Here is a 19,287-nt window from a genome sequence, read left to right as displayed (position 1 = left end):
ATTTGGCTAAAGGTTCCCGGCATACCAATGAAGTCATCAAATCTTTCAATAATTATCTTTATCCTGTGACAACAGAATTCCTTCATTTATTTGCAATAAACTTATCGAAAGATATCCAATAATTTTCATCAAGAATTAAGACAACTCACATGGATAGTGGGAACTGCAATGATAGCGATTAACATGATGATCTTCATCGTGAATGATTCCACGGAATACTGCGTGATGATGTTCGCATTCATGTGAAATCATTTATGACTCAGTCTCAGGATTCCCACATCGCTATCTCCCACTTCTGATAAACTTCGATCGATCAATATTGTTTGTCTGATTGGTTTCATTAATATCATTCAACAGGGAAAAATTCACAAGAGGTGTTTTAGTACATAACAAAAAAAAATTGAATAATCTTCCTCAATTCATGGAATTGGAATCAGATTGTTGTTTGAAAAAAAAAGAGAAGGGAACATGAATAGACAGATAATAGCCATCAGCACCACTTAACAATGGCTCTTATATTTATCTTTAAACAACGCTTCACATACACTGGTTCACATAAAAAATTCTCTAGTAAATTTTCTACCTGTATAATACAATACACACACTATCATTTAAAGTTTATTTAATCCCATATAACAATCTTACTGATAGCGAAGCAAAAATAAAAATAATTATTTGTTCATAAATTACTAGTCAGACTTGCGTGGTAGATTTTGAAATAAGAATATGCGGAGTCAGAACGAAAAATAATCGACGAAAAATATGCCTTGTTCATTCAATGCACATGAGAAATCTGTCTTCCCCAATGCAGGAAATATTGATAGGAGTACAGTAATAATAATTCGAGATAATCTATCAATAATATTAATTATAATTTATCGAGATAATTTTTCTCCGAATTAACGCCAATTCGATAATTTCAACAAATACTTGTACATTTGGCAGTAAAAATTATCTGATCCTTCATATTCACTGCTACGGAGGCATTCCATATTTTACAATTATACTCCTCCACCACGAGTGGAAAAATAAAGAAAAAGTAGAAGAACACGGTCGAAGTTAATCGCTCGAATAACGTTGCGATATTTCGCTGCCTAATGCAAAAAAATTCCTTGAACGTAAAAAAAATACACGATAAATGGCAGTCTATGCGGGCCATCAACAGTCCCATCCGTCCAAAAACATCGAAATAGTGAACGATAATTCACCTAATTCTTTTGAAAATAATTCACTTCCTCATTCAACATTTATTATCTACTAATACCACTATATCTTTATCCTAAAATTCTTCGAAAATGTCGCAACATTGAAGACACCAATGCAAATCAGTAAAGATGAAGTACAGAATAACAAATTGAGTTTTAAGGAATATTTGGAAATCTAAAAGAGATATTGACATTTTTTCATGTTTTTCTTGTAATTTTAGATGTGAGCTACAAAAAAGATTCTAATAAAACGATTGACATCTTTTTTAGATTCAGAATTATTCCCAAAAATTCACCAATTAACTGAATTGATTTGTTACTTTTTACCCCTTTGCACTGATATATTCTACAAATATTGCAATAAATTCGATCTCATTGGATCATCGAAGCCAGAATGAGATTCACTCCAATTTCGACGAAAGGCACGTATTATGGACAAATATGGCAGTGAACCCGCATTGTCAATTTCTCATTGATTCAATTAGAGAGCACTTATGATAACTCCAAGAGGAAGAACATCAACTCCCAGTTTCTCCTCTCAGTGTCTGCGACAATTCGGTTACTATCACCTAAACTACTGAATTATCGTTAGCCTCAGCTTAGAAAAAGTCTCACGTCCACGTTATCAATGCTTCATGTAAAAATAAACATTAGGATCTATATTAATAAGTTATTAATACTAGAAGACGACGATGGTGAGAGTACCCTCTTTCCTAAAGAGAGAAAGAGAAAAGTGCTCATCCTCCACCTGGAGATGACACTCGTGACCATCAGTCCCATGATTTCCTCTAGGAATCACCAAAGGATCCTCGACGACTTGATTTTGTAGACGGCTAGGACAATACCTCCAGTTTCAAGTCCATGCTTGGAGCGCAAAAGCCACAGTAGCCCCCACATTTGCCGAGAATTCTCTGATCATTCTGTAAAAAGAGAAAAACGCAATAGTAAATACTAAACTAACCAAGAACTTGGATTTTTTATTTTTCAATTATTAATCAATAATTCATTTTAAAAGCTATCGATTTCAGCAAAACAATCAAAAAACTCTTTCTTGTCCTAAATTCCATCAATTGCAGAACAGTCCTCTAATTCTTTCTCCTTAAACCAATAATTTTTAAAATAGATCCATAATTTAAAAAATTGCCAATCCAAATTTATGAGCCTCATAAGAATAATTGACTCACAACCCTGTGGACGTCCAGATAGGCTCGTGACTTCTGTGGCACCCACGAGACTTGAGGTGTGAGTTTGAGGGCAGTGCCACTCAAATTTATACTAAAACGTCCCTGAGGACAATTGACTGTGCTGTAGCAGTCTCCAGCTTTGCCATACTCCACTCGTTTGGCTCCTTTGGTCCACGAGAACGTGTAATCATCAGCTGGAAATGATAATAACATGAAAATAACTTGAGTCCTTCATTCCAACCACTCCAACCTAATTAACTAATTACTCAAAAAATCATACCTATAATAATTAATTTAGCCACATCAATCCTGACACGTTTAAACATAGTTCTTCCTGATATAGTTCCACGTTCTGTGACGCACTCGCAGCTATCGTTCCTCAATCCATTATAGGGGCACGTCCGGGGATCCAACAATCTATCAGTCAAGAGAATCAAGATAATCAAATATTCAGGAAAGTGGAAGAATTAAAAAACCCACCTCTTGTCATAAATTTCAGCATAATTTTCCCTGTCTCCTGCTGGCAACGTCAAGTACTCCCTTGGCTCACTTGTCGACATATCGTGACAATAGATCGACATATTCTTACCACCAATGAGCAATGTGTATTCACCATCTCCAGTTGCTTTGAATTTCTTTTGTGCCTCGAGACAGGTCAATGGACCACATCGTCTTTGGTTGCACTTGCGTTTTCTCTGTGGTTTAAATTCCATTGGACAATTGAATTTACCCACTCTTTTACCACTTTTGTCGTGACAAAATAGCCTGCGTATCTGTCGTCCCTTGCGCCCACACTGATGGCTACACTGTAATAAAACATTTTACTATTCGTAACATCTTTCTTAAACAATGAAATATTTTTATACACTAATAAACATTGTTTCTTAGCCGCAGGCATTCACGGTATTTCAGATGATTTCATGGATATGTAACACTTGCTTTTTCACCACCAAGGATCGTAAATGTTCGAAACGTTATGAGCAAATAAAGCACTTGAAATATTCAACTCAGTAATAATTCCACAAATACTTCAGTAGTGAAGAGGCGAAGGGTAACAAGTCAACGTGTTTTTAAACACATTTTTCAAAATAATCTCGGAATCTACGAGAGATAGTAGAATTTTTGTAGGAGAGTTTTTGTAGACTGAGAGAAGAGCTAGAAAAAAGGTTTTCACAAGTATTTCAATGTCTCCCTTAGGTTCAGAAATGTTTCTCGGGAACCGGATTAATTGGTGAGGTAAGGTCAATTAATTGTTTATCTTACTTTTCTCCAGGGGCCTGCAGTCCAGTAAAATTTATCATTGCAGTCCTGGAGTTTACATGTCTGCTCGCCTCTTGGTTTATCACTCAATGGACATCCGTCTGTTGGTGCTGGATCGATCCATCCATATCGATTGATTTTGTGACAAGTCACTGCTCGCCTCTGAATGCCAGCTCCACAGTCTTTCGAGCACTTTGACAAAAATAAAATATCGAATTAATTACACCAATATTCATGCGCCCGTCTTTCAATTAATCATCAACTCTACGGTTATGCACATGCATCCATGCAGAGGAAAATTGTTTCTTGTAATCGATTATTTCGTCAATTTCTCTTGATGCTATTAAGCCATTCCCAATGATTTCATATTGAAAGACAATAATCATCGCCTGGATAATTGCGATTGCATTTCCCACGATGAAATTATCGTCGGACCATAAATTAAAACCTGCGTCATGTGCAATATTCCAATAATTTTACTTTTCTCATTTTTTTCCTTTCGTCATTTGCGTTGTATTAGTCACCCCAATGACACCATTTACGTCGATTCCTCGGGAATTTCCGATGGACAAACAATACAACTGATAAAACACGTGTACTCGGAGCTAGTTAGACTTTCCATGCATTTTTAAAATAATAGAACGAGTTAAATGAAACATTAACAATAAAAAAAGCAGAGAATTAATTTTCGACGTGTCCTGAAGAAAAATACGTATCTTTAAATAAATCTTGATGACTTTATCTGACACTTGAATTTCTAAAGCGGTACATCAAATTGAATGAAATTTCGAATGAATTTCTTTAATTTCCAGCGAATTTTAATTTTAACTTCAACTTCATTCAGATGATTTTGTACAATGATATTCTCGTAGAATTTCTAACGATTAATTCTACTAATAATGTGAAAAAATACGTATTATCTTGAAAACACGAGGAAACATAAGGTAATGTCTGTCTAAATACCGTGTAACTTTTTCTATTTGTGAACTCTACCAACTGAATCCACGATTGATTTATTTAATTATGCCAATTGACCCTGACCCAGGGAGACTACAGCCATAAAAAGCAATACTTAAAAGACGGGTTATTGGTTGGAGGATGGGACCTAACTGGATCTACGTGTGACTTAAATGATACTGAAAAAAGAAAAAAAAAATTGTACAATTTTTGGGGTAATGAGACAGTGTGAATCATGCGATTTTCCTCTAGCGTCCCCAGGATCATATAGGAGTTAAAGCGATTCTTCATTTATTAGACTTTTTTTCTTTTCACTTTAGAGGTACCTCGGACCAGCTGCCCTCTTGCCATGTAAAGTCACAGGGTAAACGTTGGCAGGGCCTCTGGGATCTTGGACTTGCTAGCCCGAGTCTCGAGCACTGCTCGTCCTCTACCAGTTGCTCGTTATCTCCTGTCCCCATGACACACTCCACCCTTCGCGTTTTTATTCCACCGCCACACGATTTTGAACACTGAAAGTACAGTTTATTTTCTCTGCTCTGTGGAGGCGATCGAGTGAGTGCTCTGGGGCGATTCAGTGATCCAGAGATATCGGGAGAATAAATTGAGATTGGGGGTCTTTCCCATTCTTTTTTTTTCAGAAAAATTTCGTCGAAGATATTTTTGACCCTTTTCTTTTAATTTGCCAATTTGGGTAATTTGTTACATTTTTAGTCGAGAAATTCAATGGTTTTTTCATCTCGAATGGATGGGTGAGATTATTTTCTTGCGAGTTTTTTTATATTTTTCGAAATAATAAAAATAGTATTAGATTTTTGCGCCATTTCTATAAAAGATTATGCAGGTTGAGATTATTGGCTGAACATTTTCCAAGTTTGAAAGGATGTCTTTCCATGAAAAAATGTCCATTGAGATATATATAACGACGTTGCAGACATTTTTTATAGAATTTTAATGGAAATTCGACAGAATTTCGTAGAGAAAACACAAGGTTTTTATGTTAAATTTTTTCAAACGTAAAACATCTCAACGCCTCATTCAATTGTTGGTGAAAAAGTAACATTTACGAAAACAACATGAATACAAGCATGAAAAACATTAATAGAAAAACCTAGTGCGTTCCCTAAATGATATTGAACTTCTATGGAGATTTAATGACATAATGGATTATTATAATCATTATTATGATTGATAAGCTAAAATTATGACCAGAATTGGCGCAAAAAAATCCTGAATATAATCCCAACAGAAATTCAATGGAATTTCGCGGAGAAAGTGTTTTTCTATTAAATTTTTAAATACATAAATCGCTGGGAATTTTTCCTCACCGTAGAAGTCATATAAAAATAAACTACTTACTGGAGTCCAATTGGAGACGCGCCATCTCCTGGGTAGATTACCCTTGGAATTAGAATTATGATTTCTTTGTATCACGCAAGGTGCCTTCCGGCATTTTTTTGCGTGCTTCGGTCTGTCGATGATGCTGCATTCCTTATCTGGGAGTGTTTCACCTCTCTGACTCTGGCAGCCTACCTGCCGATGCTGGTAGCCCTCGCCGCATTCCACATTGCACTGAATCACCGACGAAATATTTGGAACAAGAAACCAAGGGGGTATTAAGGTTATTACGTGATGTTGACCCCAAAGTGGGCCCTTCGAAAATTGGTGGGATTCGTCTTTTTATGCTAACCTGGCTCCAGTCTCCGGTGTTCCAGAAGGGACAGGCGTGTCTGTTGCATGGTACAGTGCTCGTTGGACGCTGATTAGAGTCGCAGTAATCATCTCGAGCTGCTGTGTGAGTCTCTGTAGATGTGCACTGGACAATTCGGTGTTTAAAACCACCATTGCACGATCGTGAGCACTACCAAAAATAATTTATTTTATTACCTCTCTATTTTATCCTCTATGTTGTTTTAGAGTGCTTTGAAATTCAATTCACCAATTTCAACAATCTGCTGTTAATTAATGAAATCAATAATGAGAAATTAATAAATTAAAAGTATATTGAAAATACAGTAAGATTGAATTATTTATTCCAATAAGATATAGAAAAAAATAGCCGATTAGATTTATGATGAAGTAGAATTAATTTACCTCCCCGAAATTTCCACTTCGCCAAGCATATCCTGAATGAAAGGTGATACCATTGCTGTCGACTTCGTTCTCCTCCTGAGACGGTTCACCGTGTACCCCATTGGAATAAACCCCAGGAACAGTCGTCTAAAAACCAAAACTCATGAACGTCACAATATTCTTTTCTCGATAATAATGAAAATTTATAGCAGAGACTAACAGCAGTGGGACAGACTTCCATTTTGCAGATATCTGAGTCCTCTGGTTTCTCAGAAGCAGCGCATTGATCTCCGGTTGATCCGTCTGCATTCAAGCAAGCGACTTTTCTTCTTCGAGTTCCCTCACCGCACGTGACCGAGCACTAGAAATTCAATAGTTGATTTAATTTGGGTCGATCGACGGCACGTGCTGTCCCAGAGGCTGTCGATAGTAGAAAAAAAGAAAAACTCACTGGACTCCATTCTCCGGTAGACCAGCGATGACAGGGTCCAGCATTGCAGGGTTTTACAACAGCTGGAAGTTGATCAGTGCAGTATAATGAATTAACCACGCGATTTTCCACTTGACACCAGAACGGACGAGCTCTTTTTCCAATTCCACAGCTCTCGGAACACTGCAAATCAAAGATGAATGAATTGAAATAGAAGAACGAGAGGAAGAAATCAATTTAAAAATTTTACTCAGTTTAATTCACGGAAAATTGATTGAATAGACATTTTTCCTATAATTGATTAGATAATTGGATGGATTTCGGCACTTACAGGGGACCAATCGCCAAAGGCCCACTGAGGACAAGCCTCATGCCCACACGATCTTTCGAGAATTTTTTTTGAGCTACTGCACTTGTCATCTGGCACATTTCTCCCCATGGAATCCACGCAATTTGCTGTTCTCGTTTGTATTCCTCCTCCACAGGAGACACTGCAGCTTCCCCAGTCAGAGTAGGACCAGTGGGCATCATCACATGGCCCTGTGCAGGACACCAACTCCTTGGGACGATTCAAATGGGAACAGGCGTGGGGTGGAAATTGACGAGGTGCTCGGTTTGTTGATGTTGTCAGGGTTTGGACACAACGAGTCGTCACTGTTTGCGTACCCAGGCCACAGTGATTCGAGCATTCTGATCTTGATGTTTCTTGCCATCTGAAATTAACGGGACAAAAATTTCAGTTAATTATCATTTGATTTATTTATTCTATGTTATTCTACTTCAGCTAATTTTTTAGTAGATACAAAAAAAATTGATAGAAAAAGCTAACAAGTTAATCAGGCAACTCTACTGGATTTTTATTAGACTTTCTATTAATGTTTAGGATTTCATAGGAAGTATTCTATGGAAAAAGAAAAAAGTGGGAGCAAGTTAATAATTGTAATACTATAATTAGTATTAAGATATTTGTGATTTATTATTCTTTACTATGAATTATTTGAAGGAAAAAGAATAACCCAACAGAGAGAAATCTTCTAATGACTTGAGAATTCCGAGTAACAAGGAAATAGCATCGGAAAATTGGGTCAAAATGAAAATAGCACAAGTGACTCAACTGTAGAATGCAGTGGCTGTTACACATTTGTGTTTCTTCCTGTGGACGTTCCTCCGGTGGACAGTAATCGTCGGACACAACGTCTTTATGTTCTGTACTCCGGCATTCTGCTCTACGTTGCCTACTACCCTGGCACATGTGACTACACGTGGACCAATCACTCAAAATCCATGTAAAACTGTCCAGTATTCTCTTCGGTACCGTGTACTCGTAAGTTATTTGCGGTGGCATGATATCTCCCACCGATAGGACCTTTTAGCATTGAAACAAGATTAAAAAAAAAATTTAGAAACGTAGTATGGAAGTACAGGGGGAGTAACTGGACTCGTAAATCATTTCATAATGGGTGGATACAAATTTCTCGAGCATACAGTAATTTTACCTCTAAAATTAAATCGAAGTTGATGGGTCTGGAGCTGTTCAGCCGTTCGATTTTAGGGCCTGGACCACTGTACTCGATTGCCAAGCCCGGAAGAACAATAACTTTTCGATGCATCACCATGAAATTACCGTTCAGTATGTATTTACCATTTTCACCAAGTCTCAATGCTGAAAGAAAAAACCAATCAATTAACATAATTATGATCACAAAATAATCTCTCTTGAAAAAATACACTCAATTACTCTATTTTAAAAATTGACCCAAATTTTCAACAAAAATGAATTTTTTATGAGTTCACAGACATATTATCACCGAAGAATTCATTAAGTCCTGGAATAATCGACAGCCTTGTTCTCCAAAAATTGGCTGTTCAGTTAAAAATCGATTAATCTCCAAAAGTTTGCTTGAATTTCACGTCTCGAATGAAAATTTTCAGTCTACCTAGATAGTTGGTATCATTATGGAGTCCTCCCCAGCCAGCCTGCCTGATATCAATGAAGCTGCTACCAGCAGGGATCTTGACAACTCTACGATATCCATAAATTCCACTGGTGTTGTACGATCCAGTAATCCTCTGACAAGTGCTGTTATTTCCTCGACAAACCCCACAAGTATCCAACTCAGCGGTGGAATTCAGTGTGTGATCGCAGCCAGCTGGTTTGCAGTGCCCGTTGACGCAAATATGAAAGGTGTCGGGTCCACATGGTGTGCCATCGATTACTTTATCCCTCAGCATATAGTACTGATTGCTGTCCACTTGACAGTAGAGTTTACACCGCTCTTCAGGTGGAACTGCGATACAAAAATTAAGAACCAGTTAAAACTGTGACTTTTTTCCCTTACCATTGATTTTTTTATAAGATTCAAAAAATAGAAATAAAGATGAATGAAGAAGTTTAGTGTAATTTTCATTTTTAGGTTTATCTTGTTAGCCCAAAATATTATCTAAATCAAGGGTTCAAATTGAAAAATAGTTTAAAAACAGAGGAAAAATTGCAACAACATTTTGATTCTATATTGTTATTGATTGTCAAATGTATTCCTTTCCCCCATCCTGTGGCTGGTAAATTGTGTATTTTTAACTATTTTTCAGCAAACTCGTCAGATCCTTCAAAATCAACATCTCGATTATCCTCCATGCTTCAATAATTTTTCCTCTTTTTTATCATTATCATTTTATAATCATTGGAGTGAATTTTGCAGCGCAATTTCAGACCCAAATTTACAAACACTTTAAAGTAGATGATCAAATTCAAATCAAAGATTACGTCTGATAGGTAGGACAAGCCGACGTCAATGCGATAAAAAAGGATAAATAATCCTGATAATTTCTGTGTATGCATTGAATTTGAATGGTATTAAAATCTTACTTTTGATATATTTGGCGTGCCACTTGACATCATGTGCTAGCCCTTTGATGTTGAGATTGTTATCATTGAAATTGGCGCACTGCTCTTCACGAAAATCAACAAATCCAGAGGGACACTCTTTAGTCCCACAGCTGCGATACCTGACTCGTTCACCAATACAGTAATTTCCATTGTTCTGGGGCGGTGGATTATTGCACTCGCGTTCTTTGATTTTAATCCCTCCACCGCAGCTCCTGGAGCAGGATCCGTAGGGCCCCCATTCACCCCATTGTCCATCGACTGGGGCTAGATTTTTCTTGGAGACGCACTCACCACGGTGACACCACTTGCCATTACCACAGGGTGTACCATCCGCCCAGGGCATGTGTTGGGTATGACAGTGAGATTGATGGCTCCAGGACGGCGCGGTGCACCAAAGTCTCTTGCACACTGCCTGGCCGGTAACCAACCATGGGCTAAGTTTACCTAGCTCCTTAATTACTACGTGTTCTTACTGCTAATTAATTTACTGGAGTTGCGATGAGTTACTCTCTCAACAAGTCAAACACTATCCAGTCAATGATTTCATTGGAAATTGAGACTAGCAATTTTTCTGATTTTTTAAATATTGCCTTATTTAAAAAAAAAAAACTTTATTTTCTCTCGAAAATAGAATCGGCTTGAATATATTTTTCCCAAAAATTGATAATTATGAAACATATTTAATTTCAGTTATTTCTTCTCAGCAGATAAATTTAATTTTAGTCGCAATTATATTTGAAATTGACTCAAAATTTGAAAATAGCAATGAATCACTATACAAAAATCTCATTCAATTATTGATTTTGATTTTTATTAATGAATGGTTTTATGACATATTTTTGACTAAAATGATTAAATCTTTTAAAGTATTCAGAGAAGCAAAAATCATAAACCAAACCAAATATACTTTGATAAATTCCAATGAATAATTTTTCTGGTTGTGCTGACTTATTTCAACACGAGGAAAACTGAATGCCCACTAAATTGTTTAATAGAAATGCCTTGAGCATCGTTAAAATGATTTTCGTGTCTTCAAGAATATTCGATTAATTACACGATCCGAGTCACTGGTTCTGTCAACAATACTCCTAATGCCGAATGCATGTCCCTCCCACGAGGCCAAGAGGACTCAATTCATTGAATTGAAAAAAAAAAACACAAGAACTATAAATCAACCCATGATGAACCCACATGACTTACCATCATTCTCCATATGCGGACAGATTTTTGAGCCCGGGCCAAAGACAAGTTCGCACTGTTCGTTCTCAGAATAATCCTCACCAGGCAGTCGACTGACTATGGACCTAATCATGTTGTCGGGCTCGTCCAGGAGACAATTGGAGGAGCCAGCCCTAGGAAAATTCAACATCCAGGTAAAAAAAAAATGACAATTGTACAAGGGACAGAAGTCAGTGCTGTGCACGAGGAGGAGAGTCACAGGCACGAGCCACTGTTTCTCTTGACTCGTGGAACCGGATTCCTAAGCCCAAGCCGAGGGTACACTCTTTGCTACACCAGCGTGTTGTATACATTGAAAAAAACCACCAGCACGTCTCTGCTCGTTTCTCTCCCCGTGCCACTGATACCCAAGGTTTTCCCGGGTATGAGTTAACGTTTACATGAAATTGCATCCGGTATAACAGATAGGGCATTTCTTTAACAATACACTTTAAATTTACCCCCAATGTCCAATTATTCTGTGAGCATTTCTCAAGAGTGGATTCTTAAAACGTCATCCAGCAGCTCGACTATTACATGAAATCGAGAACTTGAGGATTCTTACAAGTGATATCTATGAAGATTCCTTTTGGAGTGTTTATTAGCTTATCGAAGATTGTATTAAAATATTCAGTAGCAAATACTAGATTTCTCAATTCAGTTATGTAGACTATTTTTTCATGCGTGTCACGATTTCTTAGAATGAAATGTACCACTTTGAACTCAATTTCTCGTTTCTCCCGGAAGTCTGCGCCCTATCTTTAGTCCTCTGAAAAATGTCCTCGAATAAACCCCGAAGAAATGCGAGACAAAAGCTGGAGCAGTTAGCGCCCATAAAACTCACTCGAGAAATTCCGTGACGTAGTGACGAGAACACTTGGACCATTCCCAAGGAAATGTGTTGTCGTCTAGCATTCGAGACATCACATTGTGCACTCCTGATCGATTCCGGAATTTCGTGCACTTGGAGTCGTCGTCGTGGGATATGCTTAACCTACCGAGGGCCCAGATAAAAATATCAGTCCAGAACGGCAACGATTCTACAAAAGTAGAATGTAACAATTTCTCAAAGAAATTCCATTGAACTTCTATTGGAACTTACAGGAATTCTGACGAAATCAAAAATCAAAAATGGCAAAAGTATGTCCAAAAAGTTTTATAAAGAAAATTCCTACAGAAGTTATACAGAGGAATTGGCACCCACGGATCTTTTTTTATAATCAAATGTGTATGTAAACCCACCGGGTGTAGTTGCATAACTGTTTAAATAATTCCGTAATGAAGTAAGTTAAGCGCACATTTTCTTGTGGTCAGTTTTTCCCAAATATCTTGGTATTCAAGGAAAATATTGATATTTTCGTAATTACTTTTTTTGCAGCGCTCTCTTTTCTCTACAAAAAATGTCTATCCAAAAATATCGCTATCTCCCTTCAATTTCGAGATATTCACTAAAAACTGACCTAAAAAAAATCACTTATCTTAGTTCACGACTTCGGAACAGAATTTGTGGAAAAAAAAGATGAATAGAATTCCAAATATAGAATTCCATAGAATTTCAATAGGCGTTCACGAGAATTGTTCAGAGGAAACGCATATATTTTAATGAAATTTTTTTCATAAATGGTGGGCGAGTGCGCCAATGTCATTGGTAGAACATGGGCGTTATCACCTGGAATTTAACTCACACATGTCCAATCTCGTGGGCAATAGTGAAGGCCGCAGCGAGACCATTGTCCTGTACAATTGCGCATGATGATCCTGGCGAGCACATTCTCCCAAGTTCAGCTAAACCCAGCGTGTCACACCTCTTCAGCCGAAGATTATGGCACAAATTTTCCCTACGGATAAAAATTATTTTCCACAGATTAAAAAGAAAAGTGCACGAACAGTTGCGCAATTGAAAAATCTATTCCTAACGAAAGAATAAATCACATTAATACTATCCAAAGATCATAAACAAGATATCTCGAGAATAACCGAGTAAAATATGACGAGGAATGGCTCAATCCCAGCAATAATCTTTAATTATCGGATAATTATCTGTATTCCACTCATTAAAACCGTCAATATGTCTACTGATGACTGAAATACAACTATTTTTACCCCCCCAGGTGATCTGACATTTCGAATGACCCATAATTAGCGACAGGAAATGGTCAGGAGACGGCAAATGTGAAATCGTTATACCGACCTCGTTAGGAGCAGTGCAGCATCGTGATGCTCCGGTGATGGCTCCTCTGGATTATTACGTTTCTGCCAGTAACAGAATCTCTTCAACATGTCAGCAGCTGCTATTCCATCACTGTCGGTTCGTTTTGTACCGAATATCTCGTCGGTTTTTACTATGTTTGTTACGGCTATGCTTATGGGATTGCCTATCGACGGATCCTTGTAGATTCGAGATACCTGAGCAATTCAAACATCACTTCATGCATCACTCTCCATTCCACGAATTTATCTACTCTATTCACTTGTACACTTTATTCAGCCAATAATTATTCCTGACAAGTTAATAAACTGTTGGCTATTTTCGATGTGATTCTGTCTTCAGTTGCATTTCATGTCAGTACATTCTTAGGGTTTTTGTATTTCAAATCCAAATCAATTAAATGTCTCGTTTTTCATTTCATTATCTCATGGAATGGAGTTTGAAAACTTTCATTATTATAAACATTTTTATCCTTGATTCGATTTGATGTCTCCCTTCTGAATTATTCCCGTACAGAAGGCGATATGTACGCGAAATATATATTAATTATATCACATTTATTCTGACCGAGAATTCAATATATCAAGTATATGCAGAATATATGGGAACACATATTACCCGCATATATTCAAGATATAGATAAGATATATTTGCGACCAACAAGCAATATGTCATATATAATGATTAGCATATCTATTCCTTTGGTCACATTTTCTATCAAATTTCCAGAAATTTCTAAACAAATTTCGTCTTCGCGATCAGTATATTATCATTACATTCATTAATTCACAATTGATTTTCATCTAGATCTAAGAGACAGCAAAATATTTCTCAGAAGCTTTTCAGAGACTATAATGAGAGCCTCAAAAAACGTTAAGATAAACATTTATACTATTCCTTTTATATTCAGAGAGATAACAAGCAATTTCTCCCATTGATAATGTGAACAACATCATGTTTCAACTCTAAGAAATTACCTTAATTCTACATTAAATTAATGTTGAATATACTTTCGTGTTATCTAATTGTTGAAAAAATTTGATGATAATTCTTGTTGGAAAAAATTTGAAATTCGGGAGAGGAGGTAAGCCAGTATTTACGAGTGATTTAAAAAGCTGGAGGGCACATCTCATTTTTTAAAATCAATTCCCCAAGGTACTTTATAGTTCTCGGTCCCCGATAATTTTTCCCCCTCGAGGGTGGCGTGTCTCTGAGGCACGTGCAGACGATCATGACTCCACCTTAACCACCGGTTGTATCTCCGCAAAACTGAGGTAACGGCGACCGGATCGCCAATTATAATCCAGTTAGAATGGCGTTAACTCCACCGATCCCAACATCTGGTGGATTTTTTAATCCCCCGTTACTCAAGGGAGAAAAATAACCGATTGACGCGTTGATTTTCACTATCAGACAATTCGTTGATGATTAGCATAAGTGTCGACTTGCATCAGGAACCGGTTGCGCATCATTATAACATTATTTTTTTTTTTATCATACCGAGGGGGATAAAGTGGACTGAACTTGGCGTGATTAATTCCATTCACCTGAATCGATAAATATCTCTTCATTCCCCTCTAATTTATTCATCTAAAATGAAGAAATGTTTTATTCCTGTTGAGTGATTTTTCTCGGCAGTCGCGAATGAGGTCGACGTACCTTGACTCAAGATTTTCACACCCGTCAGTGTTAAGTGCGTTATATAATGAAAAACATTAACCTTGGGCTCTACCGTCCGTTAAATCTCATCGGAAATTTAACTCCTCGTAATTTTCATTCATACTCCAACGAAATACAACTTCCCGGAGGTGCATTCATATGATGATTCAATCCTATTCAGCCATTTCTCTATTTCTTCTTGGTGTCAATGAGTTATTGAACAGATTTTTTTTTATTGAGTGGGATGTTTGAGGTTTATGTGAGAAGGTGTACAGTTTGAGTGACAACGACAGGTGTCATTAGGGTATATGATGATGATAATGAGACAGACTTGCTATTTCAGAAAATTGAAGAAAAATATGTTTATACTGTACTTCGTAGTCTAATGATTTTAATTTTGTCTTATTAAATTGAGGAACGATTGATGACTATTTTTCATTTGTTTATGGCAATTTAAAAAATGACAGATAAAAATAATAGGTCGAAAGTTTTAGATGTCTCTGAATTTCTCTCGGTCATGTTTCATTGCATGGAGATTTTTATCTCATTAAAGTGATTGAAGGCTTCGACGGCTATTCTTATTGACTTATGGCAGTTTTATTAAAAAAAAATATCAACACGACGCGTTTTTAAAATTATAAGAATTTGAATTTCAAAAATGACATAGATCAAAACAACAGGTAAACATTTTAAGATGTTCCTAATTTTTTTTTCAGTGATGTTACGATGCATTGAGATTTTTATCTCATCGAATTGATTGAAGGCTTCGATGGCTATTTTTTATTGACTTATGGCAGTTTTATTTTTAAAAAATATCAACAGGACGCGTTTTTAAAATTATAAGAATTTGAATTTCAAAAATGACATAGATCAAAACAACAGGTAAACATTTTAAGATGTTTCTGAATTTTTTTTCAGTGATGTTACGATGCATTGAGATTTTTATCTCATCGAATTGATTGAAGGCTTCGATGGCTATTTTTCATTGACTTACGGCAGTTTTATTCAAAAAAATATATAAACACGAGACGCTATAAAAATGAAGAGAATTGAAATTTAAACAATGATGCAGATAAAAATAAAAGTAAAGATCTTCTGATGCTCCATAATTTGTTTCCAGTGATATTCAATCGCATCGAGATTTTTATCTTATTAAATTGACTAAGTGATTCGATGGCTATCTTTCATCAACTTACGGCAATTTTATTGCGAAAAAATGAAAGCAGGAGGTATAAAAATGGCACCCATAAAAAAACAGGTAAAAATTTTCAATGTTCGTGAATTTTTTTCCAATGATGTTTGATTGCATTGAGATTCTCTACCGTTATCCCCGACGAATGAAATAAAATTACACCTTTCGTCACTCGACTCGATAAATGTTCGATTTATGTTTGGCTTTTACGGATAACCCAGATACCCATACGTGGGCCCAACATGGTGGGCTACAGGCTTCAAGGTTCTACAGATTTTGTAGGGAAATGAAGGGTAAAAAATGAAGAATTGATTTCTCCTCAGGGGCATTGACACTAGACTAGATAATTTTTTTTTACAAGAAATGATGGTTTCCGGTTTGAACGATCCATTTTTCCGCGATGTCTCCAATGATGTCGTTAATCTAGTTATTAATCACCATTTTTTTGCCACCGGCAACATTTAATTTATCGTTTCTATCGTATTCACATGAAAAACATCAGCCGTGAGAGGAAAACGTTATCTTTTCATCTGGTTTTCTGATTTTTTTTGCGAGTGTTGAAGGAAGTCAAGTGATTTCTGGTCGAACGTTTCAATCAATCATGCACCGAGTGGAAATTGAAAACGCCAGACCTTTAATCCCCCAGAGCCATCGAGTAATAACCATCACATCTTATTCGAAAGAACATTACAAGGTTCTGTACGTGAGGCTGTGCTCCACCACTCCTCACACATTTGCATGTTCCACCGATTAGCAAATCGGCACGAAACACCAAGAGAAACAGGAGTCGATGGAAATGAAAAAAAAAAAATGCTATGTTTACTCATTGCGTAATTTCTAGCATGCACCTAGGGTAGGGTAGAAGACATTGCTTACACTTAGAGACTTCTTTCCGTTTCAATTAACGGGTGCTCAACCACGACTGTCAAGAAGTCCTCTTTCGATAGTTTATTTCTTAAGAATACGGGCGGAAGTCCAGGGGATTGACATGAATCTCTTATCATTGTTCACAATCTGCTCTCCCACGCTATTTAATTCCAGAATTATCTCGTTTTCACACCTTTTTCGAGGCCAATCGGCTTTTAATCGTCGGAGGCTGTAATGCTCTTTTCGGAAGCATCAGATTAACCTGATTAGTCCGCAATTACGGTACGTGATGGGAATTTTTTCTATCTGGAGTTATTTCTAAGCATCTGCAGCCTTGATCAGTAATAAAAATTCTTCGAATCTTCTAACAGTTGGAAATTCATAATTTCAATAGCAATTTTTATTCGAATCCTAGAAAATGCTTAAGGCCCGGATGGACTGTCTAGAAAAGATAATTTACTCCAAAATTGGGACTTCTAATTACTCCGTCAATTAATCGTTTTTTTCAATAATTGTTAGCTAGCGTTCTAGCGGTTGTTAACAACTAGGCCGCTAGCTAACAATTATCGGAAAAAACGACTAATTGACGGAGTAATTAGAAGTCCCAATTTTGGAGTAAATTAGCTTTTCCAGACAGTCCATCCGGGCCTTAAGCAAGTATTGAAAGAAAATTTAAAAGATTATTTTCAATATTTATAATTTTAGGTTCAAATTTTGGAGCGGAAACTATTACAATAGTTATAAAAAAAGAAGAATGAGATATTCATTCCAAGGAATCTGCCAAGGTTACAGATAGATAAGGGAAAGTACTCAATTTATTGGCTGGCGGGATGGGAGACAAAAATACATTTGATTGTCAGTAACAATTTGAAATCGAAATGGACTGTTGAATGTTGCCGATGGTAAAGTACGTATTTTTAATTAGTCGACTGTATAAACTTCTCAAATCTCTTGGAATCGATATCTCAATCTGCAATCGTGCAAAAATTTTTCTCTTTTTTCATTAGAACCCTAGGAGTAGTTACCCCAACACAATATAATGTCCAAATTTGTAAATATTTCACACCAACAAGGTAAAATTCAAACCAAAGATAAAGTTCGATAAACAGTACATGATCGTCTTTCTTCAACAAATAAAAATAGTTTATAATGATTTTTTTAGAAATGATTCTCAAAATTTCTATAAAAAGTCATGAATTTCCCAACAAGTGAAAATTTGAAAATAAATAAGAACTCAAGTAATGCTAATTTAATTGGTTCCCTGGAAAATGGAATCTGAAAATGTCTATCAATAAAAAAATCATCTTACCGTGCTCATAAGTACAAGTATGTACCCAACAAGGTTGCTCCCATGATAATCCACCATTTTAGCATCAGCAACAACCATGATCTCGATAAAGTATTCTCTGGGCAGTGCTCTCCTGGCTCGCCAATTACTAAATCCATCATCAAAACCCTCGTCCTCCCAGCTTCCCCCATTCCTAAGCATAAAAATAATTACCCTTAAGCCTTATAAAATCCAGCAGAGCGCGTGCACACGCATTTACCTCATGTCCTCAATCAAAATTTAATAAATCACCTCCCAATACGTGAGAAGTACCTCCCACAAGTGTCCCAAAAGGAATGACTGATAGATCACGTTTTCGATAAAACCTTCCGAGGACAAAAAGATCTCGATGAAAAAAACTTTAGTAAAAACCAATCATTGCGTGTGGCTAATGAAAATTCCACGTATCAACAGCTGTCATCGGCGTTTTGTTTCGCCTGGAAACTTTGAAATGGGCGCGGCCATAAAATAAAGAAAAACGTGGATACATTGGCGCCTATTGCTGGAGACAACATTTCAACTATAAAATATGACGTGGAATTCAACTCGGGAAAAGAGTGAAATATCGTCAACTGCACTCGACAAAAAAATTATTTGCATTTAGCAAATTTAGATGAACGAATAAAATTTCGGAAATTTTCCACATTAAAAAATGAGAAGCAATTTTTTTGGAACTAATACATTTTGTTTGTTAATTTGTCCAGAAAATATTCACTTGTGAATGGAGAAATCACAAGTCATTTTTCATGTCCTCATAAATTATTCTGTTGTCATGTTGAAAGGAAAAATGTTTCAACAGGAAAAAATTCTCCTGTCCCA

The 19,287-nt window shown here is 36.5% G+C and overlaps 2 protein-coding genes across 2 annotated transcripts in view; both read right to left on the bottom strand.

Annotated features, from left to right (window-relative positions):
- Positions 1 to 383, bottom strand: part of LOC105265478 (uncharacterized) — a 2,927-nt gene extending 2,544 nt beyond the window's left edge. The window contains exon 1 of the mRNA XM_011302970.1: positions 150 to 383. Coding sequence (XP_011301272.1) covers positions 150 to 242 — 93 coding nt within the window. The 5' untranslated portion in view covers positions 243 to 383. The remainder of the gene's footprint in view (positions 1 to 149) is intronic.
- Positions 384 to 481: 98 nt separating this feature from the next.
- The window catches only part of LOC105265479 (A disintegrin and metalloproteinase with thrombospondin motifs 9), a gene marked incomplete in the record, with an annotated part of 78,281 nt that continues 59,475 nt past the window's right edge, over positions 482 to 19,287 (bottom strand). The window contains 21 exon segments of the mRNA XM_011302971.1: positions 482 to 2,125; positions 2,390 to 2,583; positions 2,670 to 2,806; positions 2,870 to 3,195; positions 3,653 to 3,841; positions 4,933 to 5,118; positions 5,966 to 6,178; positions 6,297 to 6,467; positions 6,701 to 6,826; positions 6,900 to 7,040; positions 7,131 to 7,292; positions 7,441 to 7,822; positions 8,225 to 8,475; positions 8,606 to 8,772; positions 9,047 to 9,397; positions 9,976 to 10,404; positions 11,197 to 11,348; positions 12,059 to 12,208; positions 12,900 to 13,052; positions 13,406 to 13,620; positions 18,451 to 18,622. Of these exon segments, the coding sequence (XP_011301273.1) occupies positions 2,039 to 2,125; positions 2,390 to 2,583; positions 2,670 to 2,806; positions 2,870 to 3,195; positions 3,653 to 3,841; positions 4,933 to 5,118; positions 5,966 to 6,178; positions 6,297 to 6,467; positions 6,701 to 6,826; positions 6,900 to 7,040; positions 7,131 to 7,292; positions 7,441 to 7,822; positions 8,225 to 8,475; positions 8,606 to 8,772; positions 9,047 to 9,397; positions 9,976 to 10,404; positions 11,197 to 11,348; positions 12,059 to 12,208; positions 12,900 to 13,052; positions 13,406 to 13,620; positions 18,451 to 18,622 (4,354 nt within the window).

Source organism: Fopius arisanus, unplaced genomic scaffold (assembly GCF_000806365.1).
Source record: "Fopius arisanus strain USDA-PBARC FA_bdor unplaced genomic scaffold, ASM80636v1 scaffold00030, whole genome shotgun sequence".
Lineage (NCBI taxonomy): Eukaryota > Metazoa > Arthropoda > Insecta > Hymenoptera > Braconidae > Fopius > Fopius arisanus.
Note: the sequence above shows the minus strand (reverse complement) of the source record. Positions and strands in the feature narration are given on the sequence as shown.